This window comes from Apteryx rowi, unplaced genomic scaffold (assembly GCF_003343035.1).
Source record: "Apteryx rowi isolate R43461 unplaced genomic scaffold, aptRow1 scaffold_1018, whole genome shotgun sequence".
Lineage (NCBI taxonomy): Eukaryota > Metazoa > Chordata > Aves > Apterygiformes > Apterygidae > Apteryx > Apteryx rowi.
In genome coordinates, this window is record NW_020447218.1 from 115,614 (window position 1) to 143,597 (window position 27,984).

The window sequence follows — 27,984 nt, forward strand, 5'->3', positions numbered from 1 at the left end:
GGCCTGGAGCCGGGACAACCCGGGCTTCGAGCCCGAGGAGGAGGAGGCGGCGACGGCGGCGGGGCCGGTGGTGGAGATGGACGTGGAGTGGGGCAGCCCCGGAGCCGGTGCTTCGTCGTCGTTAGGCAGCGTCGTGGCGGGGCGCGGCGGCAGCGGGCGGCGGCAGCGGCGACTCCCCGCGGGGCGCGGCGGGGCGGCGGCGGCGGCGGCGGCTGCAGCGGGCGGGACGGAGGCGCCGGGCCGCCACCAAGTGCCGCCCGACGGGGTCGCGCCGCACCGAGCGGCCTGGGCCAAGCGTCTGGCGCGGCGCCTGCGAGGTGAGAGCCGTCCGCCCGGCCTCCGTGCCCCGACCCCCCCGCGCTCCCCCTCCGCTGGTAGCGGGCTCCCGGCCTGCCTCGGTCGGACAGCGCGGTTGCCTTTTCCTGGAGATTTACGTGGAGAGGAATACTTAGGAGGGTTGTTTATTTTTTTTTAATTCCTTTTGCTCTTTCTTCCACCCACCTCTTTGCCACTTGTTCTCTTTTTCTTCCACCTGTCTACTTTYCTATCCCACATCTCTCCATCCATGCTCACCCTTTCCCTTCTCCCCACATGTTCATATGCATCTGTCTCCTGCTCTCTGATCTGGTTATTGCTCCCATCACACACATAAACACCCACCTCCCCCCTGTTTTTCCTTTTCTACGTAGCAGAGAAGTCTCTGCTCCCCTCTCCCTCCCCTGCTAGCCCTAGTCCTGGCTGCTTTCRGTGTCAAAGACTGTCCTGGCTAAGGTTTCAGAAACGTGGATTTCCTGATCCAACACCAGGTTTCCGGGGGGGGGGGGGACGGAGTACTTGTGTTTCTCTCTTTTTTGGCATTCTCTATCTTATAAAGAGGCTTTGGGGGAGATGCTGATGCTTTAAGAGTGGGGTTGTTGGGAGGGTGTTACACTTGCCTCGTTTTTGTGCAGTATTGTGCAGTGCTCTGTGAGTGCCTTCAGTTGGTGAGAGCTGCCTGTTGAAGTACAGCTGGTGACCAGGAACGTAGCCTGAAACATAAACCAAATGAGCTTTATACGCTCACCGTGGTAACTCAGTCCTGAGCTGATGGTGTACAGAGCTGACTTGACACAGCAGAGAAAATAGTGGTTGGGGAGTTCCCTGGGTTTAAGGTTAAGGGGGCTCATGTGAGAAGCCCCCTTTCCTCTTCAGAGAAGCCTAAAATTTCAGCATCAGGACCTGAGGATTATAAATGTAGCATTTGTTTACAGTGTCGGAGAAAATGTTTTGAATTACAAAGCTGTGGCAAAAGTAAGCTCCTCTTATAAAATAAGGCTTCTTCTTATAAAACATGGATTTCCTGAAGTGATGCAAAGCAGCGTTGTTGACTGTCACCACATCAGCAGAAGTGTTTTAAGCAGGGACTTGCAAATTGAACTATTATGTATCATTTATATGTTCATTTTGTGTCTCATGCACATTCAAAAATCACTTGCTATAATGATTTCTGTGACTTGAGCTGTATTGCACCAAAATAAATCCCTCTTGATCACTGTAGTATTTTACTTGGATGCAAGTCAAACCTTCAGAGATTATGGAATAGACTATGTTGTCTTTGCAGCAGATTTTATAGGGAGACTGTTCAATGAAATGAGTCACTTTATAGCAAGAGACTGGAATGTCCAGGAAAAAGTATCAATGAGAGTTATGCCTCTTATGAGGCATATGAGCTAACTGACATTGCTGTGTCCAGTCTGTCCCTGAGGTACATAAATGCTTAAGAAAGGAGCTGCTTAACATGGAGAAAGTGAAATCTTTTTATTAAAAAAAGAAAAAAAACCATCAACACACAGCTAAATAGTAACATAACTGTTCAAATATTCCCTTTCTGCTAGCTGTTGCTATTGATGAGAAGGAACCGTCTGTATTTGCTTTAAACTAGTGAAAAATAGTGTTGCTTGAACATGAGCATGACAGTGATTTCCAGATGATTATACAACATGGCTTGTCTAAATTGCTGCTATTTGGTCTCAGTCATGGCTTCTGGGGTAAAATTGAAAATAGATTATCTGCATTTGGACTGTTTTTGGTGCTGGTATCAGAGTCATGCTGAACTTGAAGGCAGAGCTTAAGGAGAGACCATTCTAACAAAGGTTTGAAAAAAATGCCATATTAAATTGTCGATAGTTTATCTGTTTCTACAGTTTAGGAGAGATTTTGGGGAATGAGGGGTTCTTTTTAGTATGTGGTTTTTTTGTTTTGTTTTTTTTTTAAATCCGCTCTTGCATTTTCACCTATTTCAGCTGAGTGAGCAGTAGAACCAAGAGGAGTTGGTTTCTGGAGAAGCCATCTGCTGAGCTGGGCAGGATGAATGGAGCTGAAGCCTTCAGTGGCATCAGCATCAGGCAGAAGTTGCCAGAGGAGGAGATGTTTAGGCCCTGTTCTGACAGACTGGTCCCTTGCCTGGCCTGCTGCCTAAGCAACAGATCTTGGGCTAAAGTAAGCAGTTTGGGAACTGATGCACAATCAGTAACTTGAACTTTTAATTTCTGTTTGCAAATCAAAAGGTGAGAACCACCTTTGATATTGGAACGTTATGCATCCTTTTGAATGGTGATGTTCCCTTTGTGCATCTGGGTGTGAGTATATTAATAAAGTTTGTGCTCTGTGGAAAATAGTGGAAGTTACATGTTCTTGAAATGGAAGAAAGCAAAAAGAAAACTTTCAGTCATTGCTATATACCAAACTGCTTCTTGGTGTTTGAGACAGTCAGTGTGCAGTACTAATGTTCTACTTTTAGCTGCAAAATAAAAAGACTTGGTTTTGTGTTCTATGAATATTGGGACTAGATTTATTCATGTGCTTGCTATCCACAGTTTCTGTTGACTTTTTTGACCTGTTTATTTTGTGTTTGTAGCCAAGCGTAGCCAAAGTTACCGTAGTAGACGTGTCCCTTTCTAGTTCCTTAACATAGAGAATGTTGCTGCCATTAATTTCATAGGCACAGGAAATGGCTAGACGTGACTTTAGTGCTGTTACGCAGGGTGCTGGACTTGCCTGGTGCATAGGTAACTAACCTTCTCTAAAGAATGTGATCATTGCAGACTGTGTAGTGAAAGGGTGATTTCATGCCTGAAATTATAATAGGGTATTTGAAGGATAACTTAAACTGAGGTTATATTACTGGAAACAGAGCTTGACAGTTCTTTTGATATTTCATGTATAACAGCAAAGACCTTTGACTGGAAAATGGCAAACTGAGTGCTCTGTTTTTAGATCTAACAGAGATCTAAAAAACAAGTTATACTGCAGTCTGAAAAGAAAGTAGGTAAAGTTTTAGTTGAGTTTTTGTGGAATTGTTGAAATGAAACTGGTAGTTGCTTTAGAAGATAACTAGAGGAAAGTTAGCATGGATTTATTGAATGAAATGCTGTTTGACTGGACAGAATTGAACACAAGAGGGAGTAATCATTTGGATATCGAATATGATAGTGTTACCATGGCTAAACATGTTGCCACTCATCATCTGAGTGATATTAAATGACAGCTTATGTTTTTATTGCTGTCAGCTGTGAAATAAAAATGCCTGCAAAGAGAATTTAAGGTAATGGGTTTTGGTAAATGTGATGGACAGGAAGACTGTGCACCATCGTAAGTGAACAGAAACTCAATCGCATATGATTACCTACCTTTTAGTGTCTTGATTTTGGGGATTCTTTTAAAATTCCAGTGCAAGTCTCAGTGAAGTTCCTTTAGTCCCTCTAGCTTTGCAGGTCTGTTTATCAGGCGTCCTGTCTGTTTTGGGGGAGGGGGTGACTGTTCATCTCAGCTAATGAGAAAATCATTAGCAGTTTTGATGGATGAGACTAAGGTCCATTTCCAGAGCCACACCAGGAAGGGAATCTTCCCCTAAGTGCTTTATTCTGACACCCAGTGTTACTAGATCCACATGTTCATCAATACTGAGCAGTGTACGCAGGGGTTTTCTGGAAAGATTTTATTAGTTATTGTTAATTGGAARTATCACATACTATTTTCATTCATTCATCAACTGTAATTTTCACAAAGAATGCACCATCGGAATTTTTTTGAGCTGAACTAGTGCAGGCTCTGGTAGTACCTTTCTAAAGAATGTGAGCTTCCAGTTGAATGTAAGACTTACTTTTTTTTGTTTTGGGAGAAAGCAGCTCTGTCTGAGGATCGTATTCCTCTCCTGCCCTCAGCCCCTTCCTTCCCTGTAATCTTTCTGTATAGGCAATTTAGTTATTTATAAGTATCAATATCATATGTATTGGATGTGTACTGGATGTATTGCTTGCTTTTGTCATGTTGTAGGATTTTTTAAATTGTCTTTACATAACTACTGAGAACTTTCAGAATTCAAGTTAGGTAACTTTTTCATAAATCTAAATTATTTTATATGCTTTCTATACCACATAAACTCATTCATGAATATAAAGGTATGTAGATATGAAAACAGAAAGGYTTTTGTTTCTTGTGTTGCCTGGAAAGTTAGAGTTTTTATTGCAAGATGAAATTTTATCTTCTTTTTTTTTTAGTTCCCTTTAATTTTTTTCTCTCTTTTCTGAATTAGTACATTCTTTAGGTAAGCCATTTGGGCTACAGAAYGGGTATGAGAGAAGCATTAGTTGCAGACATGTTTGATAAATGAATGAGTACACAGATCCTTCCAAAAGTTGATGAGTAGCAAATTAATGTAAGGCATGAACTGAAAATGATTGATCAAGGCTAGAAATGAAATGTTTTTGTTGCTCACAGTAAATGTCARCTTAAATCCACCACTGTGTGCTGCCACTGTTCTTGATGCATCTTAAACAATATTCTAATATGACAAAGAGGCTAAAAAATATATGYGTCTTCTAAAAACGTGGCCACTAATGAAAGCTTCGGGCTAGTGGTTGGATAAATGCAGAGTTCATTTAATGCAAAGATGACTGTGTGATCTYGGGTGCTTTATTTTTTTCACATATAACTTTCCGTTCCTTGCTGACTTGTAATAATGTTCTAATATGACAGAATTGGAGCTTGCAAACTTTCTGCTCGCTACATTTCTTTTCAGTGAGTAATGTGCTGACAGCCGGGACTCTGCTCTCGTGCCAGCTCAGCTCACTGGTCCTTCCAGCCTTTTCTCTGCTCTGCAGTGTTTTCCTTCCTTTATTATGAACGTTGCTAGTGCAACGTGCTGTATTAAAGGCTGGACTTGTAGAGTTCTTTATTACTAGTGACTCTGTAAATGTTTTTGTGTTTCTGTCTTCTAGAATGACCTAATGGTGAGAATTTGGCATTTTGTGTTGTAAAGCTGCAGTCTTTATCTCCAAGTTTTCAGACTTAGTCTTAAAGAACAGCTTTGAAAAARTTCTCTTCTTTTGGGGCAGGCATCACATATTAATGATAGACATTAGTGAAGGGTATAATTGACTAATTAAAGAGTATGAACAGAGGGAAATTAATGCGGAGACCGTTAATACTTGCAGTGCTTATGCTGGAGAACTTTCCCAGTTGACTTTGTGGCTAGATCCCATCTTGAACTGCAATAGCTGAGAAGTCTTTATAAATATCTGGCGTGTTAATCTCTTCTTGAACCTCAGCTTGCAGGTAGATGGAAGAGCTCACTTATTCCTGTCTCTTTGTTAGCAATGAAGTTCTGCAGCAGGCAGCTTAGCCATTTGCCTTTCTTAGTCTTTGCAGCAATGGCTGGCACTAAACTTCCACTTCACTGTTGGCTTTATAATCTGTTTTGGCTATCCCTTGTTGCTTTTCCATTTGACTTCAAATTACTGTGGTATGTTTGATGGATCCAAGATCTTTTCCAAGGGATTTTGAGGTTACTTCATTTCCATCCGCTAGGAACATAAAGGATGTTTTCAAGGGCTGGCCATTTAAAATACCTGAAAAGGAAAAGGGTGGAAGCTTGGCAATGATTTGCAAGAGTGAATTTAGTTATGTACGCACAATTGTAAATGCAATTTATATACACATATACTACTCTCACACACACACATTTCTGCTGTCTTTCCGCCCCCGTAAACTAAGGTCATATTGACTTGCTTTATTTAATCTGAAATAAAGAGAAGTTGCTGGAAGGTAGCAGTTCTGGACTGAACTTCAGCAGCTGTTCCCAGCTTTTCTCTGTTCTGTATTAAACACAGGAAATACATATGATGGTTACTAACTGCTTTCTATTCTCAGATTGTTGTTTCTTTTGGTGACTCCATTTAAAAGCCAYTTTTGCTTCACTGTTACCCTTTTGGAAGGGATAACCAAAGTTCAGTAAGTTCTCTTATACGATCTTCTTGAGAATGTCAAGTATAATGTCATGAAGCTAGTGACATCCCCAAATAGTTCAGTTAATACAGTTGCCCAGTTTGACAGCTAAATGGCAGCTGTTCGTTAAGACCACTAGTAACATTTCAGTGATAATTCTTTGTTGTGCAGGGAAAGAAATTCATGTAGCAAACCTCACCAAGATCCCTACTGTCTCATTAGTGGACATGTCTTTCCTGTCAGGGAGAGGAACGTTACAGTTTTTTTGTGTTTTCTGTGTTTGTTTTAAACATATGTTTGACTGACCTATCCTCCTTTCAGGTAGAAAGTTAATGCTTTCATAGGCGTATTTTAAAAAAACCCACTGCATTGCATTTCTTGAAGGTCGGCTGTCAATGTGTGTCTTTGTATACTTAATTTTTTTTCATGCCATCTGGTTTTAAATGACAGCATTCTTGGCAAATATTCAACAAATTCTGTAGAGTTCTGCTGAGCTGTTACTAAATAAATATATGTGAGATGACATGGGTCTCCTTGGACCTACAGGAGGGCAAGCCAAAGAAGTTGTTCTTACGGTAACTTAGATCAGTTCAAAATCTATAGGAGAACCTGCAGCAGACACAACACGRGTTAAGTGTTCAAAGCCAGCTGCCCAAGCAAGGCATCTCTTGATTARTTAGGTATCTAGCACATCTAGTATCAGACACTGTATTTATATCATTATGCATGTTTTTCTTGAAAGGTCTGTGGGGCACAAGACTCATGGAAGAAAACAACACTAGCAGAGAGCGATATCTGAAAAGTGTTTTACGGGAGCTGATAACATACCTGATTTTTCTTGTGGTCTTGTGTGTCCGTAAGTACCGTTCAGTGTTGATGCTTGCAATTCTGTACTACCTGTATGCCATCTGTAATTCCAGAATTAAAGTTGTGTCAATGATGTAGGAGAATAATTAACGGGTAGGTGTGGAGGCAAAAACTTGGAATTACTGTTTTGTTCTTTTTTCTTGTTTCTACACTCACTGTTGCTTGAGATTGAAAATATTAAACTTTCCGTGCCTTAATATTTTTTGAATCTTTAAGTGGGATGATAATGTGCATGTTCTTTGCTTTTTAGGGAGCATTTTGAGATCCTAGGGTTGAAGCATTTTTTTGTGTAGTACTGGATTGGGGTGTAATGCTTCTGTTATGCATTATGAAATTACTAAATGGAACTGTCTTTTGTTAAAGTAGGAGTTAACCACCTAGGGCAAAAAATTAAACATAAAAAATCACTGAGTTTCAAATGTATCACCAAATTTATGTACAGATCCTTAAGAGTAGAAGTTCTTGATGGTGACTGGAAAGCCAAGGATAATGCTAGCTACTTAGAAATATTTGATAATCTGAGTTTGCCTGACACTGGATGTTTTAAACACATCTGCAGTCTCACTTAAGTGTTGGGCATGAATTATGGCTGAAGACTTCCATGCTTTAAGTGTGTCATTTGTTGTCTATGGTAGTATATGAAGCACAGTAACACTGTAGCTCTGGGAGTTGCGTACAAGTGCATGAGATAACAGTGTCTGATTTAGGAGTTTATTGATCAGTTACAGGGGAAGCAGAAGGCAAACCTCAGCCTGTTCTCCTTTTACTTTTTTTGTTTTTAATAATTTTTATTTGGGGCTTTTAGAGAGGAGATTTAATCCCTGCTTCTGTAGTCAACATGGAAGAGACTATTAATCCATTGTATTAAATATGAACTTACTACACAAGTGAGCCTGATGGRTCTCCAGCCTAATACCCAGCAATATTCCTGTACCCAGGGTAGTCTGAAGCATGCAGAATAGAAATGGAGTTTAAGAATGCAGTCTGCACTGAGCTTTTTGTTCTTTTTTGAGAGGTGAAGAACCTTAGAGATGTTGGAGCATCGATCGTATAGGATGCTTCTCACAGGCCTCACATAGCACCATGAAGGCTTATGGCCTGAATGTCTAAACTTGGTATATAGTATAACAGTTCTGAGAACAGTTGTCTTTTCTGGTCTTGGAAACTTGAAGCCATTATACAATTTTATTTCAATATTTAAAAGTTTTTTTATATTTATAGTCAAGGCAATTTCATGTATATATATATAACACTTAGTAAGACAGCTCAAAATAAAACTTACTACAGTATTGATGGAATAAATGTTTTATTTGGTTATTGGGGGGGAAAAAAACAACAAAAACTGTGTGCATTAAGTTAGCATAACTTTGGAAAGCTGATGTTGTGTTTCAAGCCCCCAATTTTTAGCATGGACAATTCTATTCTATGTGCCTGACTTGTCAGTGACTTTTRAGCTGTCTTTTATGATTAGTTGTAACAGGACAAGTTTTTGTTTGGTTGGTTTTTGGATTTTTTTGTGAGAGTGAATCTTAATTTTTTTTTTTTTTTAAACTATATTTGTAGACTGGCTTTGAGAGCAAGTCTGCCTGGATTGTCTTTAGCAGAATTATAAAAACAAAGCAAAACAAACCCTTCATATGGTTGGCACAGCTATTTTGGTGTTGTATTGTGGGCATGCTTATATACTAAATGTCAAGCTTATTTCCTTCTTGAGTCATTTAAGAATGCCTAGTGCAGGTTTATGGATATAAGGTAGCAAGAATGCCTGTGGCTGGTATGCTGTATCACCAGGAGAGGTGTAGCAGTGAGGGATTTGAATTAAAATAAAATGAAAATTCCTAAGTCGTCAGTTTACATAACTTACATTTTTACATAATAGTCAGCTGAATAATTTGATGTGAACTTGCAAATGAAATTATCGTCAGTGGAAAAGATTTGTTCATGATTTATTTTACTATAAAAAAGGTTTTGGTAACAGAGTGAAGGAAAAGTGTAGTATGTTAAATATCTACAGACATTTCTAACAAACTAGCCTCTTAAAGTTCTGTCCTTTTCAGTTTTACACTTAAGCAATAGCTATGAGACATACCGGTCTTTGGTTTGGCACAACGTACTAGCGAGCTTTCCAGCGCAGGCTAAATGCTATTGACATTTCTTGTGCTCTTGTATTTTTGAAAGAGCGTATTTAGAGACAATCCAGGTATTTCACAATCAAGTCACACATTCCCTGTGCCACAGCAGAAGTTTTTTACAAATAGTTTGTGTTCTCTGCTTGCTAAAGAAAACATGTTTTGTCCCTGTAATAAACATTTTTATCAAACTGTCAAAACTAATGACAAATTGTGCAGTCTGGTYGTAACCAGTCCTCTCCAGAGTTGTCACAGAATCGGGCTTCAYAGAGGTCTAGTCTTGAAGCATTTTTAAGTAATTATAGGCAGTAAAAGCATCTGTGCCAAAGACTGCTCTCTTAAGCCATCTTGGCTTTGTACATCACTTTATGCTCTGTGGTCTTCGGCCAAATATTTGGCCTTGYGTGAGGAAGAGAAGTAATGCGTAGCCATTATTTTCTATGGAGAGAGTCTCTTAGAACCARTGCATGTCTGAGAGGGAGTTTAGTTGTCTAACCACAGGTGTCTAGCATCATTTGAGATGCCCTGGGATATCCTGGTTGACCATCGTTTTCTGCTCAAGCAGGGCATGGTTCTCCTGAGGTCTTGTCATTCGTGCCAGCTCTCTACAGATGCCTTGGATACCACAAGACAGCTAAARTGGCTCTAGCTTCCTCTGTTTAGGCTGCTGCATCCCACCTTTGTGTTTCTTGAAGTTGACTTTTGTAGAAATATTAATAACAGATAAAACTTGGGAAGGGAGAATTTGGTATTTTAAACTGATTGACTGATCTGTTCTTTGCAGATTTTATATTATAATCACTTCTTGAAGACAAACGCTGCTTACTGTGGATTTCGTTCTGTTCTGATGCTTAGACTTCTCAGTGCAAAATCTATTCAAATACAACCTGATGTATTCAAAATAAGCAAATAAGTACTTTTGTTTTGTTTTTCCACCTCCTACCCCTCACCCTATACCAAATCTTGTGCAGTGACTTACGGGACAGTGAGTTCCAGTATGTACTATTACACGAGGGTAATGTCGCAGCTCTTCCTGGAAACACCTGTATCAAAAATGGAGAAAACTGATTTCAAAACTTTGTCCACAATGGATGACTTCTGGAAGGTACTCTATAAAAAAATTGGTATTTYGCTGTTGCTGTGATTTGTCCTGTCTGGATCTGTGAGCTTAATCTGCAAGGTCTTTTTTCAACATAGAGGATTTGTCCATAAAGATCTCTGTGTATGGAYGATGTCAAAGCACTAGAGTAAAACTGGCCTTTCATAGGTCAAAGTTTAGGATTTAGATAATGCCAATGGGGCAGGGCAGGGCAAGGTTAGGGAATGTCTTTGGAGGACAGGTAACATAAAGGCAGATACTTTGCCTTAACATCAGAAGAATTATCAATTGCAATCCTCACATTTCAGCAGAATTAAGATCTATGAAAACAGTGCTGGCAACATGCAAACTAAAATTCTCTCTTCCTTCCCAGTTCACCGAAGGCCCTTTGCTGGATGGTCTTTACTGGGAGATGTGGTATAACAACAAAACCATGGCTGAAAACAAAAGCTTCATTTATTATGAGAACCTGCTTCTAGGGGTGCCTCGCATTCGGCAGCTGAAAGTGAGAAATGGTTCGTGCTCAATACCTGAAGATTTAAAGGATGAAATCAAAGACTGCTATGATGTCTATTCTGTAGCTAATGAAGACACTGCTCCTTTTGGGCTTCGAAACGGAACAGCGTACGTAGTACTCTTGTAGACACATAGGCAGATGTGTATTTCCGTGCCCTGGATATACTGAATTTCTGCTTCACAGAGGCAACTCTGTAATCACCACATGTTCTGTCTGTAAGGCTAGCTAAATATGGAGCTGCCAATTCTGTTTACGGAGAAACCTTACCAAACCTSAAGAGGTCTGTGTTCTTAACCCACTTGAGTTTAGGTGCCATCATTGTGCCATCGGTGGCTGTTTTGTTTCAGCACGTGGCAAATGCAGTGTGGTCTAGGTACAGCTCTCGGAGTCATGAGCACCTGTTCCYTATTTCATGATTGTATTACTGGAATGGGTTTTGATGAATCATTTTCCCYGGCCAAAAAACGGGGATAGTACTGTTTCTCTTGGAGGACAATGTGTGGGTTACATTATAAAGGGTAGCTATGTAAATGTTGATTTTTATTTCCCCYAAGGGGATATAAATGTTGTAAAAGTGGATTGAAATGTTCTGTTTTCACAGATAATTGACTTGTGACCTGTCTCTATCTTATTTTCTTGTTTCTGTTTGTAAAATGAGCTTTGTAAACCCTTTTTCCGGGGTACAAACATCAAAACTTTCTACAAGTATCTCTTAAATGAAAGCAACTTTAAGTAATTGATCCAGGGTATTCTGTTGTTGGTTTGTGGGGTTCTTTGTTTTGTGGGTTTTTTGGGGGTTAATGATAAGTAGAAACTAGAAAGACTAATCTGCTCTGTCTCACTGCTAAACTAGTTGGACATACACCAATGAGAAGGATTTGAATGGGAGCAGCCACTGGGGCTTGATTGCCACATACAGTGGAGCTGGTTATTATCAAGACCTGTCAAGGACCAGAGAAGTGACAGCTGTGCAAATTGCTAGCCTTAAGAAGAACCTGTGGCTGGACAGAGGGACAAGGGCAGCTTTCATTGATTTCTCCGTATACAATGCAAACATCAACCTATTTTGTGTTGTTAGGTACGTACAAAACCATTGACAGTGTTCACATAGCACAGTTGGGGATTTACCTGTGATTACTTTGTTTTGAGGGCATAGGTAAGTGTATATGTTACTTAAGCAGTTTGGAACAAGTTCTCCTTTAAGTGCCTCCCACTTGATTCTTTCAAACTGTGTTTTGGATGTCCCTGAAAGTAGAGCTGTGTTCTCTTTGATCTGGATAGGACTTTTTCCTTTCTGTCTTCTCACTGGCATGCTTCTGGTAGTGCTTTGTGGCAGGCTTCCCTGTTCAAAGAAGTGGGACTCCATATTGCAGCTGCACTCAACATCTGGAGACAGTTGTGCTTCTCCTGATGCCCCAAGAGTTTGGGTACATTTCAGTTTGCAGGTGACTTCTCTAATGACCTGGCTCACTAAAGTACACAAGGTAGATATGCAACATGAGTCTTTCATTTAGATAGCACGTGAGAGATGGAGATGCAGACGGGTCGTTCTGTCTCTTGTTTGCTCACTGTTCTTGAAATGTCTTAGGTTTAGTCAAAATTGAGTGAGCGGTACCSAGGTTTACACCCTCTCTTCTGCATAATGTCTTACTTGAATCATATATGGACTTTTTCCTGTCTCCAAAATAAAAACAAGTATTTTAAGTATATTCAGTAGTGCTTTTCAAGGACATTCTTTCAGTGAAATGGTTTTCTGTGTTTTTTTTTTTTTTTTCTTTTAACAGGTTGTTAGTGGAGTTTCCAGCAACTGGAGGCCTTGTTACATCTTGGCAGTTTCAGCCAGTGAAGCTGATTCACTACATCTCCACTTTCGATTTTTTCCTGGCAGCCTGTGAAATGGCATTTTGTCTTTTTGTTCTTTATTATATGGTGGAAGAGATCTTAGAAATTCACATTCATAAACTGCACTACTTCAGGAGTCTCTGGAATTGTCTTGATATCCTAATCATTGTGGTAGGTAATATTTATAATAGGGTTAAAATTGCTTTCTGGAATGCTTTCTGTGGGAGACATTAGTGACTCAGCATTCATATTGTGGGTTTAAGGGATAGGGCCATCATCCTCTTTGTCCTRTTTGTCATTAGTGTCATCAGGCTAGTGAGCTGTTCGGTCTGAGTAGGACAAGTTTAGTCTGTGCTTTTGAGTATTTGTTCAGTATACTTTCTCCCAGTTATTGTGAATATAGACACAGCCCTTATGGGAGATAAGAAACCTCCCCATGTTTCTTCTCCGTGTATCTGACATAATATATTGCAGCAGAAAATCATAAAGTGGTGCTTGGCAGTTGGAGAAATGGGACGGGGTTCTGAATATATTTGCAAAGAACAGCTAACAAATTTTATTTGATATTAAAATACTGGCCAGCTAATAGCAAGTTTGAAGAATAGCGTCTTGTAATTGTRGAGTCCTAGCAACTGTCAGGATTGTTTTCTTGGTAAAGTAGACAGTGTTACCAATAAATAGTGTCTATCTAGCAGAAAATCTGGGCTTTGAATTTAAAGCTGCACAGTATAAATCACTCTACTTATATCAAGCTGTTCTTACCAAAAGTATACGAAGCCAGCAATGCTGAAACAATTCCAGTCTTATGCTCATCTTTTATGTTCAGGCTTGGACAAATCTAAGGTTTAAGTATTGAATTTGACACCTCTAAGCTGGAGAAAATATGCTTGCATCACAAGGGTTTGTAAGTGAAGAACTATTTAGGAGGATGTTTACTTGAACCATGTGCCATTTTTATACTTACCAAGGGGAAAATGAGACATTTTGCTGCTATGATCAGTGAGGTATATTTGAGTCTGAAATTCAGTTCACATAGAGGGTTGAATTCTATGTTTATACTTTGTCTGAGGGACCTTGTTTAAATTTAGGATTATATACTTCCTGACTGTTTACAGTGAAAAATTCACTTATGCTAATAAAAAAAAGATGTTTGCAGAGATCAGGGAAAGAACTTTWTCTATATGGTAAAACTACAGATTCTGTTTTTACTTTCTATGGGCAGTATTGATCAGTTTGTACTCTGGAGGAGAAACTCTATTTTTTGGGGGGGGCGGGCACTGCTGTGTGTCTGCTCTTTACTCTCTTTCCCCTTTGTCTTCCTGAGTCTTCGCAGGTTGGGGCAGGGGGGTGGCGGGGGGCGTGGGCACTCTTTTGCTTTCGTATATGCTTACTTCTCTGCAAAGACTGCATTTCTGAGCCCACTAGGCTTCACCATGATCTTGTTCTCCCACTGTGGCAAGGGAAAGGTTTGCATATAATCTTATTCCCAGGCTATTTGTCTGTAGTCTGGTCACGGTTGCCTTATGGAATGCATTTCCTGGTTTATCCAAACATCCTACTTTTGGATCCTATCTCATATAGCAGCCACTGTGCTGTTTAATTGCTCTTGAGGGAAAGGTGGCGAACTCCAGCCTTCCCTGTCCCTGCAATTGCCTGACTGTCAGCACTGATGTCCTCAGCGACAAGTTGGGTTGACCCTGAAGGGTCAGGAGAAGCTGATATCTCTGACCTGATCCTGGCTCTGTGCAGTCACTAGCAGATATTTTCCCATTTAGAAGTTCAGCTCTGCAGCCAGGAGACCTTGAAGCAAAAAAAAAAAAAAAATATATATATATATATATAAATAATAATAATAAAATATATATATACACACACACACTTTTTTTGCTTTTACTTAAAGCTCACACTGTAGCACTGTTATGAATARCATGAAGTTCATCATATCTATCTTTATCTTTATCTTACATACCTGGCTAAAACCAATTGCTTTAAAACTGTACTTCTAAATCACTTCTAAATCTAAATATGTTTTTATGTTTCTTTTCTACTCAGCTCTCTGTGGTAGCTATAGGAATTAACATCTATAGGACATCAACTGTAGATATGCTCCTGAAGAAACTGCTGGAAGATCAAAACTCATTYCCCAATTTTGAACCTTTGGCATATTGGCAAATACAGTTCAACAATATTGCTGCAGTCACTGTGTTTTTTGTCTGGATTAAGGTAACTTCAAGACATATATCCTTACTCTAACATTAGAATGGAAGCATTTGAAATGTTCTGAATTTTGTGTGTTTATTTCAATGAGTTTTGTCATGTTTCTCCTAAAATTGGTCATGGGAGAAAGTCAGAGCGGAAGGGTGACTTCTTGCAGATTAAAAACAAGGTTATCATTTTGTCACTGGGTYAGACAGTCCTTGTTTAAATCTAGAAAATACAATCAGTGGTAGTGCTTTGTCACGGCATATATGTGAAGAAATGGTTTTATTATTCTTGAGTTGGTAAGTCAGTACTTCTTATTAAAGGACTATTTATTGTAAGTACTTCTTATTATAGTACTATTTTTTCCCAGCCTGGTTTAACTGTACCTGTTTTCTGTCTTCAAAATTTCTGAATCATTAGAAGAAGTAGTGTAAGTCCAATTCATATCCAAACCAGCTACAATGCAGTAGTTAATCTCTCTATTTTACTGTCTCCTTTCTGATGCTACTGCTCTTCAAGTCCACACTCATTTTGCTGTCCTCCATATGTAAAAAGTTGCAGAGGAATGTTTAGTTAATAAATATCTAATAGAAAACTTAAAAATGATGACTTGAATTTCCACTCTACTCCAAATTGATCCATATGTTATCAAGTAAGTGTTCTCCTACTGTGTTATAAAACAAAGTTGCATGTAATTTTTACACCACAGTTTAAAAATTAAAGTGGCTCATTGYAAGAAATAACAATTAATTGCATAATCACAGAATAATTCAGGTGAGAGGGGACTTCAGGAGGTCATTCAATCACCTGCTCAAAGCAAGGTCAGCTCCGAGATCAAAGCAGGTTGCTCATGGCTTCATCCATCAGGGGTCATCATTCTTGGCTTTTTAATACTTGACTTMTAAAATCTGCATTGAAAATTTAAAAATAAAGGCCTCGTTCCTTTTGCCCTTCAGATAAATAAACAGGCTTTTGCTAGCATCTCGGTAACACTGCTATAAAACCAGGGGAATGGAGGAGTGCAAGCGGACAGGCTTTTCTTCACATTTCAAGCCTTAGTGTGTTTGGAAAGTGATATATTTCTAAATGTGGATTGACTGACTTTTTGTTTCCAATTGAATTCAGAAGGACACTTCACGTGTAAAGCCCTTGTGGTAATAAATAGTTGTCTTCCTTGTCTTCACAGTTRCTTCTTTTCTCTTTTAACAGCTTTTCAAATTTGTGAACTTCAACAGAACGATGAGTCAGTTATCCACTACCATGTCTCGCTGTGTCAAAGATGTCATTGGCTTTGCTATTATGTTTTTTATTATTTTCTTAGCATATGCTCAGTTGGCCTATCTTGTCTTTGGCACTCAAATTGATGACTTCAGCACTTTCCAGGACTGCGTGTAAGTACAGTAATAAATGCAAAGAATTTCTCAGTACTTTGGTAAATGGATTTGGCTGCTTCATCAGAGACTAAACAAATCCTGTAACAGCCTTCTAAACAGATAAGCTCTAGGGATCTCACTGTTGATATAGCTCAGTATCAATAACTTTTTTAGAGAGGCTTTTTTTTTTTTTTAATCATTTGTTGAAGAACTGTCTCCAAAGCCAGGTTAAAAATAGAATATAATTAAGTCAGTGAGCTAAAAATGGCAGGTTTTAGCTGGCGGAAGTGACAGGGTTCTTACAGCAATCGGTCACATTCCTAGACAAAGCAGCAACTGTATCTTCAGCAGACGAATTACTGTACAGCACCCTATAATGCTTGCTAAAACTTTGCATGCCTAATAATGCTGTGTTCCTGATTTTATGTTTAACTGGTTGATTCACAAGGGGATTCTGTGTTTAACAGCCAACTAATAACATCCTGAGTAACTGGCAGAGTCCATGAAAAAGAGGGGACTTAGCTGAGGGTTGTTAATCAGTTTTTCCTTTCCTGATGTCATGCAGTGTAATCTGATTCCAAGTGAAGTAATTATCAGGTTGTCCTGTTACAGGATTTATTTTATTTTACGTTATTCCCACCCTGCCTGCTGCCCATACTGTGGAAGAGTGTTGCAGAGTTTCCTGTGGAGAAGTGGRGGAACTTGAAATATGCTGGTAGTGCTGAGAGCCTCTTTCAGCCTTGGCACTGTATGGGCACACTTCAGAGGGCAAAAAGTTGGGTTTATATATATGTGAGAGGCAAAGGGATAGGGGAGGGGCAAGGTGGGGTCTTTACGCTTCAAAATGGTAATCATTACTTGTCACTGCTTCCTCTTGCCCCCATCATCAGTTGTGACCAAAAGCCAGAATTAACCATCTTAGTTTTGCTGAATGTGTTGCGGAGTTCAGTTGTATGGGCATGAAGGTTTGACGACTGCAATGCCTGATCAGTATTAAAATAGTGCAGACCTCTGTGCTGCCCATCAGCCAGGCTGTTACACTAAAACAGACTGAAAACTGCACAGCTCCAAAAGCATTCTTCTCARCTCCTGCATGTGTTTTGTTTTTTAAGATTTACTCAGTTCCGCATCATTTTGGGAGACTTTAACTTCACAGAGGTTGAAGAAGCTAATCGAATTTTGGGACCAATTTATTTCACTACATTTGTGTTCTTTATGTTCTTCATTCTTTTGGTATGTACACCTTTGTTTATGCGGGRTGGGACATTTGTTTTTAGGTAAATTGCCATTTTTGTGTCTCTTGTTCTTTGGGGGTTTTTTTGTTTCTTTGTTTTTTCCTGTTACCTGAGGCTTATTTTGGTAATGGTATGTGTGCAGTATGCATAGGAGTCTAACCTTTGCRTAGCCTGTCGCTACACTCTCTTTTACTTCATCTAAAATAGATTTGTAGTGTGTGTTGTCACTCCCTTATAGTGCTCCATGTTGTTGTTTTTCATTATTATTATTACCAAGATTTTTGTTAGCATTTCTACAGTGTAAGCACTGACTTGCTTGTAAACAGCGTGCACAGCAAGCCCATACCTTTTGGTGAAAAGTAGCAGTACTGTTCCATACAGGCTCTTTGTTTATAAAATGCTCTAATGTGTGGCCAGCGGTTTCACAATTGTGTAGTTTGTGCATGCAACACACAGCTTGCCTGTAGAAGAACCGAACTCAGCAGCAACGCAGCAACTTTCAGATGTGGAAGTTTTCCAGCAAAGGCCTCTCTTTCCTCTCTTCCTTTTCCRGGGCAGAGTTGAGCCCTGTCTTTCTCTCCATAGCACAAATGGGAGCTCACCTTCCCTGTGCAGCATACCTAAGTATTTTTTGAYGAACAGTATTTTAAGAGGCTCAGTTTATCTGGGAGGCAGTTTGTGGACATGATAGTCTGCCAAATAAATTCAAACAGCGAGTATATTGGTAGTGAGCATTGTTTTTTTTTTTTGTGTATCCTCTATTAACCCTGGTATTGAATTCATATTAGTCTTTTTAATAAGGTATATAATATGAAGTAGAGGGAGGAGAACCCCCTCATAGATACCTAGGAGAACAAATAAACTCATTTTTTATGCCAATGCAGGTAAAGAGCTGCAGTGTCTTCTACCTGTACATAGTTCTCAGTTGGTACTAGCATTACGAAGTAGTAACCTCATTTCTAATGATATCACTGGAGTGACATTATTGATGTGAACTACAAATCCTCAGATTATTCCCAGAACTGGGTATCTCTTGGTGCTTTGATAAGCTGATAACTATTAAAGCAGGTTTTTATTAACATTAAAGTTGGCCATCAATCCTGYGTCATCCTAACTATGATGATAATGACCTCTTATACCTAATGAGGCTTTTTATTATTCCTTGGGAGGAGGAGAAATGGGGCTTAGATGCTATTTGTGCATATGATGGGAGAAGACTTTATCTAGGCTATTCACTAGTAATGAATTGGAGAACCTTACGTGTTCAGTGGGATGGAAAAAAAAAAATCAATTGGCAAATAATACATGGGTCACTCTAACCAAAGAAGAACATGAAGCAGGTTTCAGACTTGCCCTGAAGCGCTTCACAAAATCCAGAGAAGTGGAGGCTAGTGATCAGCGAAGGGGGAGTAACATTTTTATTTTTTCTAATGGGCAGCAGGAGAGTGCTAGTTAGATTGCGAAGGCACCACAGGTTATCCGAAATACTAACTACAGGTTGTGTGCTTATTAATGTGTGCAGATCCTGCAATTTGTGTGGAGTGAAATGTTGGTGTGGGCTCCTTAAAACCAGTCTGAAACCTGGTTGAAACAAAGCTAGAGAAGACAGGCAGAAAGCAGCATCCTTAGCTCTTACTGTTGGGCAGCTGAAAGCAAAATGAATGCTAGTAAAGTTATCTCTTATTTTTCTGTTATTGGGCAAGAATCGATAAAGACAATGAAAGATTGTTTTTCTAAGAGGATTTTTTTTTAATTCATGGGGAAATACTGGCTAACACAGCCTTTCTGCAGGAGAATGGCACATTTGATATGCCAATAACTTGACTGATTCCTTCTGACTTGAATGTCTGGCTTGTAATGTAGTGGTGTTTGTTCCATGTTCAGCAGGACCCTTTCAGTAATAACAGTATAGGCCTAGCAAATTAAAAGTTGGGCACAGCAGCAGTAAGACTAATTTCTTTTCTTTTTCTCCTTTTGTCTGAACAAGCAGCCAAACTCTTGTCAGAATTTGTGGCGCACATGCCAAGTAGCTGATTTTAATCCATTTTCTTCATCTCTASTCTGAACCACAAGCAGACCTGTAGCCAGATAAGCATCTTGTGTGTGTGTGCTGGTTACTACAGAATAAATAGTTAACTTGCATCCTCAGGCATTTCTGTTGGTAATCCAGCTGTGTTGCTTAGATGAAGTCACAGGTGCTAAATGGGAAAGTTGGGCCTCACAGGTAGAACAGTTTGTTGCAACTGCTGTGTGTAGACATGAACTCTCTTTGGAATGTAATCTCCCAGTTATGTCCTTAACTAGTAGTCTTGATTAAAAGTTCTGGTACTGCAGGTCATCATGTTTTCAATATCTCAGGTGTTTGATATTACTGCTAATTAAACACCCCACCATTTTCTGCTGGCCCCTTTTAAGAAAAAAATTCAGATGCAGGTCTGTATATGAAGGTCATGGGAGTAGTGGGGCTCAGGCTTATGGATATATATATATATATATATATATAAAATTGTGTGTGTGTATATATGTATATATATTTTTTAAGTGGGCTTTTTATTTCTCTTCTGAACAGAACATGTTTTTGGCCATTATCAATGATACATATTCCGAAGTCAAATCAGATATGGCACACCAGAAGGCAGAAATGGAACTGTCTGACCTTATCAGAAAGGTAAAAGTTGTGTTTCGTTTGTCTCGTGTCTTGTTCCTCACATCTGAACTTATTCCATAAAATGCTGCATAAACTATACAAAGTAAAATTGGCAACAGCTAATGAAAATGTACACCTCTTAGTTAAAATAAATAATTCAGAGCTGAACATAAATTAAAAGTATGAAAACTTTGCATCGCAACTCATTTTAGTCACTTTAAAACACAGCTTTGCATCAAAGGATCGGCCTACTGAATACGAGATAGGATATGCCTATCCAGGTAGATACTGAAATATTAAACTGATGAAGCTAAACCACAATTGAGTTTGGTGACAGAATTCTGAATTACTTCTTACTTCGGTCATGCCTCATTCTGTGCAATAAGATGACTCAAGTCTTGGATTATGTGTTGGGAGCTCCCAAGGGCAGCTGCCAGTAAGACTGTCTAATACACAGTTAAGAACTTGACCTGAATCCCAGTTTAGGGGAAACACATGCACCTGCTGGCATGGGTACAAGTGCTGTACCATGTGCAGAAATGTCTAAATGCACGCTCAGCATGACCAGTAATTCAGTCTTTAGAACTTGGAGACTGGTTGTTGAAACCAATTTAATTAAAACCAGTTTATTAGAAAGTCATTCCTCAAACTGAGGAATCAGAAATATTCAAAATGACCACAATAAGTTGTATCTGGCTTGTCCTCATTATTTAATGCTGTCACTTAACTATTGTCAGTAACTGCCAAAGGTGTCTCGCTGGGACAAAACATCCCATTCCTGCTGATCTGTAATGCAAATTGAATGATGAAAACCTTACCTTTAGCTGCAAGGGTATTTATGTGTTGTTCATTTAAATACTGAAATAAAAAATAGATAAACTGGAGGAAAAGATAGATTTGTGCAGAACTTTTGGAACACACTGAATGGAAGTGTACACTAGTGGGTTTTTGTGTTCTTAAAAAAAAATGCGGTCATGAGAAATAAAATGTTAAAATTTCATGAGAGGTAAAACATTAGAATTCCACTTTTTCTTCTAGGGCTACAACAAAGCCATGATCAAACTTAAATTGAAGAAAACTACTGTTGATGACATTTCAGAAAGCCTGAGACAAGGTGGGGGGAAATTAAATTTTGATGAACTCCGACAAGATCTAAAAGGGTAAGGAAGCTGGTATTAATCTTGAATAGTGCCTTCACAGACTTGTGATGCAGAGTCTTTGGTTCAAGCCTCTCTTGCCTCTGTAATGCGGCAAAAGTGCATGCTAATGCATATAAAGACAACACAGAAGAGTGCTTTTTGTTTCTGTTGGTGAGTGGGAAACAAAGCATTTGCTTTTCCTGTGTCTGATGGGAGGTTCATGTAAGCAAAGAGAAGTTTACAGGCAAACATTGTCTTCATATGGATCTGTGGGCACTGCAAAAAGGAGAATTAAAAAAACTGTGGCGTGAGATTGGGGAAGGAGGGAAGAGGAAAAAAATGTGAGGTGAATGGCATATCAGTTTGAGATGACAGACAAATCTTGGCTAACGAGCTCTACTGAGCTGTGGACTCTGTACTATGGCTGGTGTCACTGCAAAGAGGCAGTATCCCACACTGGAGGAAGGAGTTGGTGCTTTGGGGACCACCTTCCTCAAGCTGGTGTATTGTGGGGAAGAGAGGATTTGAGGAAGCAGAGGTCTAAACCCTTTGAAGCATTAGTAATGTTTCTGTGCGAGCGGGAACAGGAACTTGTGAAGAGGCAGAAGCCCAAGGAAAGGGGAAGAATCAAGGAGATATAAAAGTGTGAGTTGGGAAGGAGCAGGGTACAGTCTAGGGGAACTTGATGCTGTTAAGAAAAAGAAAAGAAAAAAGGAAGATAAGGTAGAGGTAAGGGCTGAGCTTTTTGTTGCAGTCAGTGCTTTGAATTCCTGGTGGGGAGAATTTATAGGCAGTTCTGGATTCAGTTGTGTCTTTGGCTTGAGGATGAAATGTTTTGTTAGGATGAAATTGTTTTTCTAAGACGTGACGTTTGTTCAACGTCTGAAAAACTAAAAGAAGTAAGGGATCTGTTTATATGGCCTTTTCAGGAAGGGTCACACTGATGCAGAGATTGAAGCAATATTTACCAAATACGACCAGGATGGGGACCAGGAACTGACAGAGCACGAACATCAGCAGATGAGAGATGACTTGGAGAAAGAGAGGGTGAGCTCACCATTGGGAGTGGTATACCAACCGCACCATCAGCCAGTCTGTTCCCCATGCTGGTTTGCTTGTTTCTTTTCACATTTGCTTTCATCCCTGGCTGTCTGAGCAGAACTGTAAAAAGGCAAGAGGAGATCATGGAGGGCAGGCTGTCTTCAGCCTTGCCACCCCCTGTCCCCTGTGTACAGATGAAAGTCTTTTATATCTTGTCTGTCTGTGGCTTGTGTTTTCATGAAGGAGGATCTCGATCTGGATAGGAGCTCTCTGCCACGTCCTCTGAGCAGCCGCAGCTTCCCCCGGAGCTTGGATGACTCTGAGGAGGATGAGGATGAAGACAGTGGACATAGTTCTAGGAGGAGGGGCAGCAGCTCTAGTGGGGTTTCCTACGAAGAGTTTCAAGTGTAAGTTTATCCTTGTCGGTGAGTGTATTTGCATGGTGGGTTTTTTCTGTTCTGCATTTTTTCTTTCAGATATTTAGAAGTCTCTCCTATAACTCTGAATATTAGTCAAATTATTCAGAAAGGCACACGTTGCATTTTTAAGATTCTCGGGTTGCTCTTTTTAATAGCTGTCAGGTAATACCTGAATTTCAAGTACTTTAGAGAGGCTCAATACAAGAATCAGTAAGAAAACCAAAAACCTACTGTTTTTAAAACCTTGTCATTGAAAAGACAGAAAATGTTTGGGTTACAATAATGGCAGAAGATTGTTCTGCTTTTTCCATTAATAAGATCGTTCAGTGAGAACTTCAGTGATTACTTTTAATTGATTGATATTATTTGTGATTGTGTGTTTTGGCTAAAGTGATAGATCTCCATAAGATTTAATTATACCAACAGTAACTGAATGAAGAAGATTGGTAACTAGAATCAATAAATTCTGAAGATGTCCCCAAATCAGGGGAAACAGAATAGAATATGTACTCTTTTTTTTTTTTTTTTCATTCTGCCTTTATCCCTGTGTTCTCGTCTTGTTCTTGTGTACCTTTTCCCTTCCTGGACAGTAGAACTCATTGTGTCAAGTCAGATACCTGTCTTGAATTAAAATGCCATCTCATCCTCATGCATTTTCTCTGCGTTAATAYGCTAGAATGACATTGATTTGGAAATGTCAGAAACGCTGAAGCTTGCACTTGTTCTCAGGCTCATGAGGCGGGTTGATCGCATGGAGCATTCTATTGGCAGTATTGTTTCCAAGATCGATGCTGTTATTGTAAAGCTCGAAGCAATGGAGAGGGCCAAACTGAAAAGGAGAGATGTGTTAGGGAGACTGTTGGATGGAGTGACGGAGGTAAGAAACCCATATGCTGTTGTGTCTCATCACTTGCTGGTAACAACCTGCCTGGGTTGCTTATAGTTGGTGCTTTGCTTTGCTTTGCTTGGAAGGATCGAGGGAGTTGTGGTAAAGTTGAGGTGGGTGCTTTGGCCAGGCAATTTATCCTTTGTGTTAATGGAGAAGCATGATCCAAGAGACTGGTATTAGAACTGGTCTTCTAGCAGGCCTGTGTCATGCTGGGATGACAGCACAGTTTGTACCCCTGAACTGGTGTTCAGTAGTGGCTGAAGGAGCTCATTCATCTCCTGCTCTTTAAGCTCCTTATGGACTAGTCTGGCAGAGTCCAGGTGATCCAGCATGGTGGACCTGGACAGCTTATTCTGTTGCCAGGGAGAGCTGTATGCAATGGTCTTCTCCCAGTTGATGCAGAAATTCGTGCACATGCACACAGTTAGGATCCTGTCTTTTCCGGAGTTGCTTCCAGGGTTGTATGTGGCAAGGTGGGAGCAGGTTGCTTCTGTCACTGAAGTTATCTATCCTCTTTTACCTCCCCTCCCCCACCTCTTTCCTGAGGACCCTTTGGGAAGAGGCAGTAGGCCAGATGAATTATTTCTCCGGACAGTCAGCCTTCTGATGGGGCAAGGACAGGAGGAATAGGGCAGTTAGGGGTGGATGAGATGAACTGTCTTGGTGGGTTACCTAGGTCAGACTGGCAGCTGCCCTGTCACAGATACGGTGTCTCTGGTCCTTACTCCATGTGCAGAAAACAGTCCTGCTTGATCTTYGAACTGGAGCTGTTTTGTTGGTGTGCTGTCTTCAGTACATCTTATGTTTCTGGAGGTGGATTTCATCAATATTAGAAACTGCAATACAAAATGTGCTTTCATAAGTGAAGGTGACAGTCTGGGAGGTACTTTATTGGAAAGAAAACCATCTAGTGCACTAGTTGTGATTCTCCACTAGTGCATGGAAATGTTTGAGTGGTATTAGGGTTTCCCATATTTGTATGGTGTTTTGATTAGCCTATGGTTTGGAAACTGCATTTCCACCTTGTATCTTCTATCTGTTTAGGATGAAAGACTGGGTCGAGACAATGAAATCCACAGGGAACAAATGGAACGGCTTGTGCGAGAGGAGTTGGAGCGCTGGGAATCAGATGATACAGCATCCCAAATGAGCCATCGTTTGGGTACGCCACTTGGACTGAACGGCCAGCCTCGTTCGAGGAGCTCCCGACCATCTTCCTCACAGTCAGATGGTATTGATGGAGGAGGAGGAAATGGGGGGAATAACATCCATATGTAAGATTAACTTTGTAGTTCATTCTRTATGTTTCAGGTCATTATTAAGCCAGCAAATACACTACTTAACTGTTTCCCAAAGTGAGGTGATCACCCTGATCAAACCATTAAAGGAAAGCATCAGTGGTGGGTAAAAATAAGTATTTTCTTTGTAAGGAATTTTCAAAACTACATAAGCCATGTGTCAGGTTAAAGTTACCAGTAGAGAGATTGGTTAGCCTTGGAAATGAACATCCAGAAGACAGAATGGAAACCAGGTGTGTCAAAATCTTTCTGCACAGAATTCTGTTTCTTTACATATGCTACAGGGAACAGTTTCTTGAGGGCGACAAACTATAGACAAAATTTGCAATAGGTACTTACCGTGTTCACAATACTCCAATGAAGGAGCATGAGTTTTATGCTTTCCGTTGGAAAATACAGTTCTAAAATGCTAACTCTAAAGTAGATGGGTGCACCTGGTACTTTTAAAAAAGAGGAACTGTTTTTTTTGTTGGTGGTGTTTTGTTTTTTTTTTTTACTCTGAATTTTTACATACTTCCCTGGAATCTTTCTTGGTATAATAGGGTTTTAATTAATTTTAAATGCTCATTTTTAACTTGCCTGTTTTTTGAGAAATACTGCGTTTCTCTAAACAGAACTGTACTTTGCTTGTAAACCTGTTAATCATGTTTTTCTGTAATAGAGACCATATGCAGTACATATCTTTTATTTCATTAGTATTTTAGAAGTAATGTTCAAGAACAGCCTCTTTGCCCAACTAATGTTATCGCTGTCAACTTTGTTGCACTGTGCCTATTTTTTAATGCCACATTTTCGTGATCTAAGTATACCTGGAATGAATATTCCGCACTTTATTTTATTAGATAAACATGATCACTTTGCAGAAAATATATTCCTTAAAAGCACATGAGATGGAAAAACCCCTTCCCTGTGTTTGAGGGGAAAGGGGACAGGGAAAAGTTGCTGACAGTTGGAAAAATTCAATCAAGTGTTCTGTCAAATACTAATCATTTGTCTTGCAAATTTAGCCTGTATTTATGTTTAACAGATCTGCTTGTAACATTATGAGATACATTTCTACATATGCTTTTTTCCTGGGGTGCAATGCTGCTTCCCTTTGGCAAGGTGTTATTTAGTATAACCACTGATATTTTTTTTTTTAGTATTTCATGTCCTGTGTTTTCTGAGACTGCAGAAGACTTCTTGTGTTTGGAAAGAGATGCAACACTGAAAATATGTAGGATTTCTATAGAAAGCATCAAGGCATAGTATTTATAGTTCTGTGTAGCAGCATGTTTTGATAGGTGGCACATTGGGTTGGGAGGGAGGTTGTCAATTGTGTGTTGTTTTATTTTTTTCTTGAAGATGGCAGTCTTGTATTAAAGATTTACAGTTGTTTAAAAGAAAAATGGAAAGCTACATAATCAAACGCACATTTTAGCTATTAGTAGAGAATACAGAGAAAAATGCCTGTTTAACAAGGTATAAATAGCATTAGTATTTTATGTTGGTGCTTTTTGTACTGCAAAGCAATTGTTTCCAGAGGTTAACATCTCATTCTTGTGCTGGTATTACTTAGGCAAAGTTGCATATATTCTTATAACAGCATTGCCTGGACTTACAGTGACTCAGAATACTTTCCCTCTAATTAGAGCACTTGAACTTGATAAAACTAAATAGATTTCCTAATGCCTTTTCCTATATGTAAGTTTACAAGAAACCAAATGTACAGAAACGTTCTTAATGCAAGATGGAGCAGAAGGAAGTTTGATGTGGAGACTGGACTTTCCTAGTAGGCTGTGGATCAAGAATAGAACAAAGCGGGAAAACAAATCATGATTCTTGTGAAGGTTTTTCTCTCTCCTCCTTCCCCCCCCCCTTTTTTTTTGTCCTGCATTAAGATAAAATTCAAAGACTTTTACAAAACAGACCGCTGCCATCCCAAAACAGCCAGCAACGCAATGGTTAGGGTGTCTGTGTGAAATGAGAGTCACTCAGACTAAGCTCTCTTTTGTCTTGACTGGAAGTTTTTGGACCTTTAAAGCCTTCTTGAGTAAAGCTTTGCTTTGTTAAACTAGCATTTCTGATGAAAAATAAAAAATTACTAGGTCTATGCAAGGCCAACTGGTGTGCAAGGACAATAGAAAATATAATCCAAATGAATTTACAATATACAAAATCTTGTCTTTGTATTCATATCCCAGATGTGTAGCATGTTGATAAGTGTCGTCATTCACAATTTAAACTTTGAGGCATGCTAACAAATTATGCTTGTGTAACACGTAACGGATGCTGGGTTTACAGGGTCAGCAACTGCCTAAATGCCAGGATAATATTTAAATAGACCGTGTACTTAAAATTAGTAGCTGTGTTCAAATGACCCAACTTGAGCTTTCTAGCATTCAGCTGAAATGCTACTAAGAAAACCGTGTGTTAAAAGTTTTGTTTCTGTGGCCTTTAAAGCATGTGGCACACTGCTGCTGGGGTTTACAGCAGCTGGAATTGGGGAGTGCAGAGAGGAAGTGGAGTAGCAGTTATCTGTTGGTGAGGCAGGACTGCCTTGAAAAAAAGCAAAACAAAACCTATCAGTATGTTTTTAAATACATTTCCTGTAAAAATGTATCTTTCAGCATGTAAACTCAATCACGCAGCTCCTCTTTCTTTTGTACTATATGTTTATTATGAAAACCAAAATGTTTGCTTTCATAGCTGTATTTGTTCAGGTATATTTCTGTAACGTGTCGTTACTTAATAACAAACTTCATCTTGAAGTGCAACAAGTTTTCATGGGGTACCCGTGTGTGCTGACAATGGGCCTTGCAGTAAACGCATGGCAATTTGACAAATGTTTTGAACATTTTTATTATGGTTTATTTTCCAATTTTAGATTTTCTAATATCGTTTGTCACTTATTATTAAGGTAAAGTTGTTTGCATAGGAAAGAATGTAAAGTCTTTGATCTTCTTAGGAAGCTGTTAATTATGCAGGTCTTCTACAATGATCAAGAATTTATTGGTCTGTAAAACCGAGCACTTTACTTCCTA

The 27,984-nt window shown here is 39.5% G+C and overlaps 1 protein-coding gene across 2 annotated transcripts; it reads left to right on the forward strand.

Annotated features, from left to right (window-relative positions):
• Positions 1 to 41: 41 nt before the first annotated feature.
• On the forward strand, positions 42 to 27,984 carry PKD2 (polycystin 2, transient receptor potential cation channel). 2 transcript variants are annotated; one of them, XM_026064855.1, is made up of 16 exons: positions 232 to 317; positions 7,007 to 7,120; positions 10,232 to 10,365; positions 10,733 to 10,983; positions 11,730 to 11,954; positions 12,661 to 12,889; positions 14,771 to 14,941; positions 16,130 to 16,311; positions 17,406 to 17,526; positions 20,098 to 20,196; positions 21,214 to 21,335; positions 22,244 to 22,361; positions 22,599 to 22,762; positions 23,504 to 23,651; positions 24,708 to 24,894; positions 24,975 to 24,991. In XM_026064855.1, exons 2-16 carry the CDS (start codon positions 7,027 to 7,029, stop codon positions 24,983 to 24,985), a joined length of 2,256 nt encoding a protein of 751 aa, XP_025920640.1. In that variant the 5' UTR covers positions 232 to 317; positions 7,007 to 7,026; the 3' UTR covers positions 24,986 to 24,991. The 2 variants fall into 2 exon arrangements, with proteins under 2 accessions (XP_025920649.1, XP_025920640.1); XM_026064864.1 differs by having other exon boundaries at positions 42 to 317; positions 24,708 to 27,984.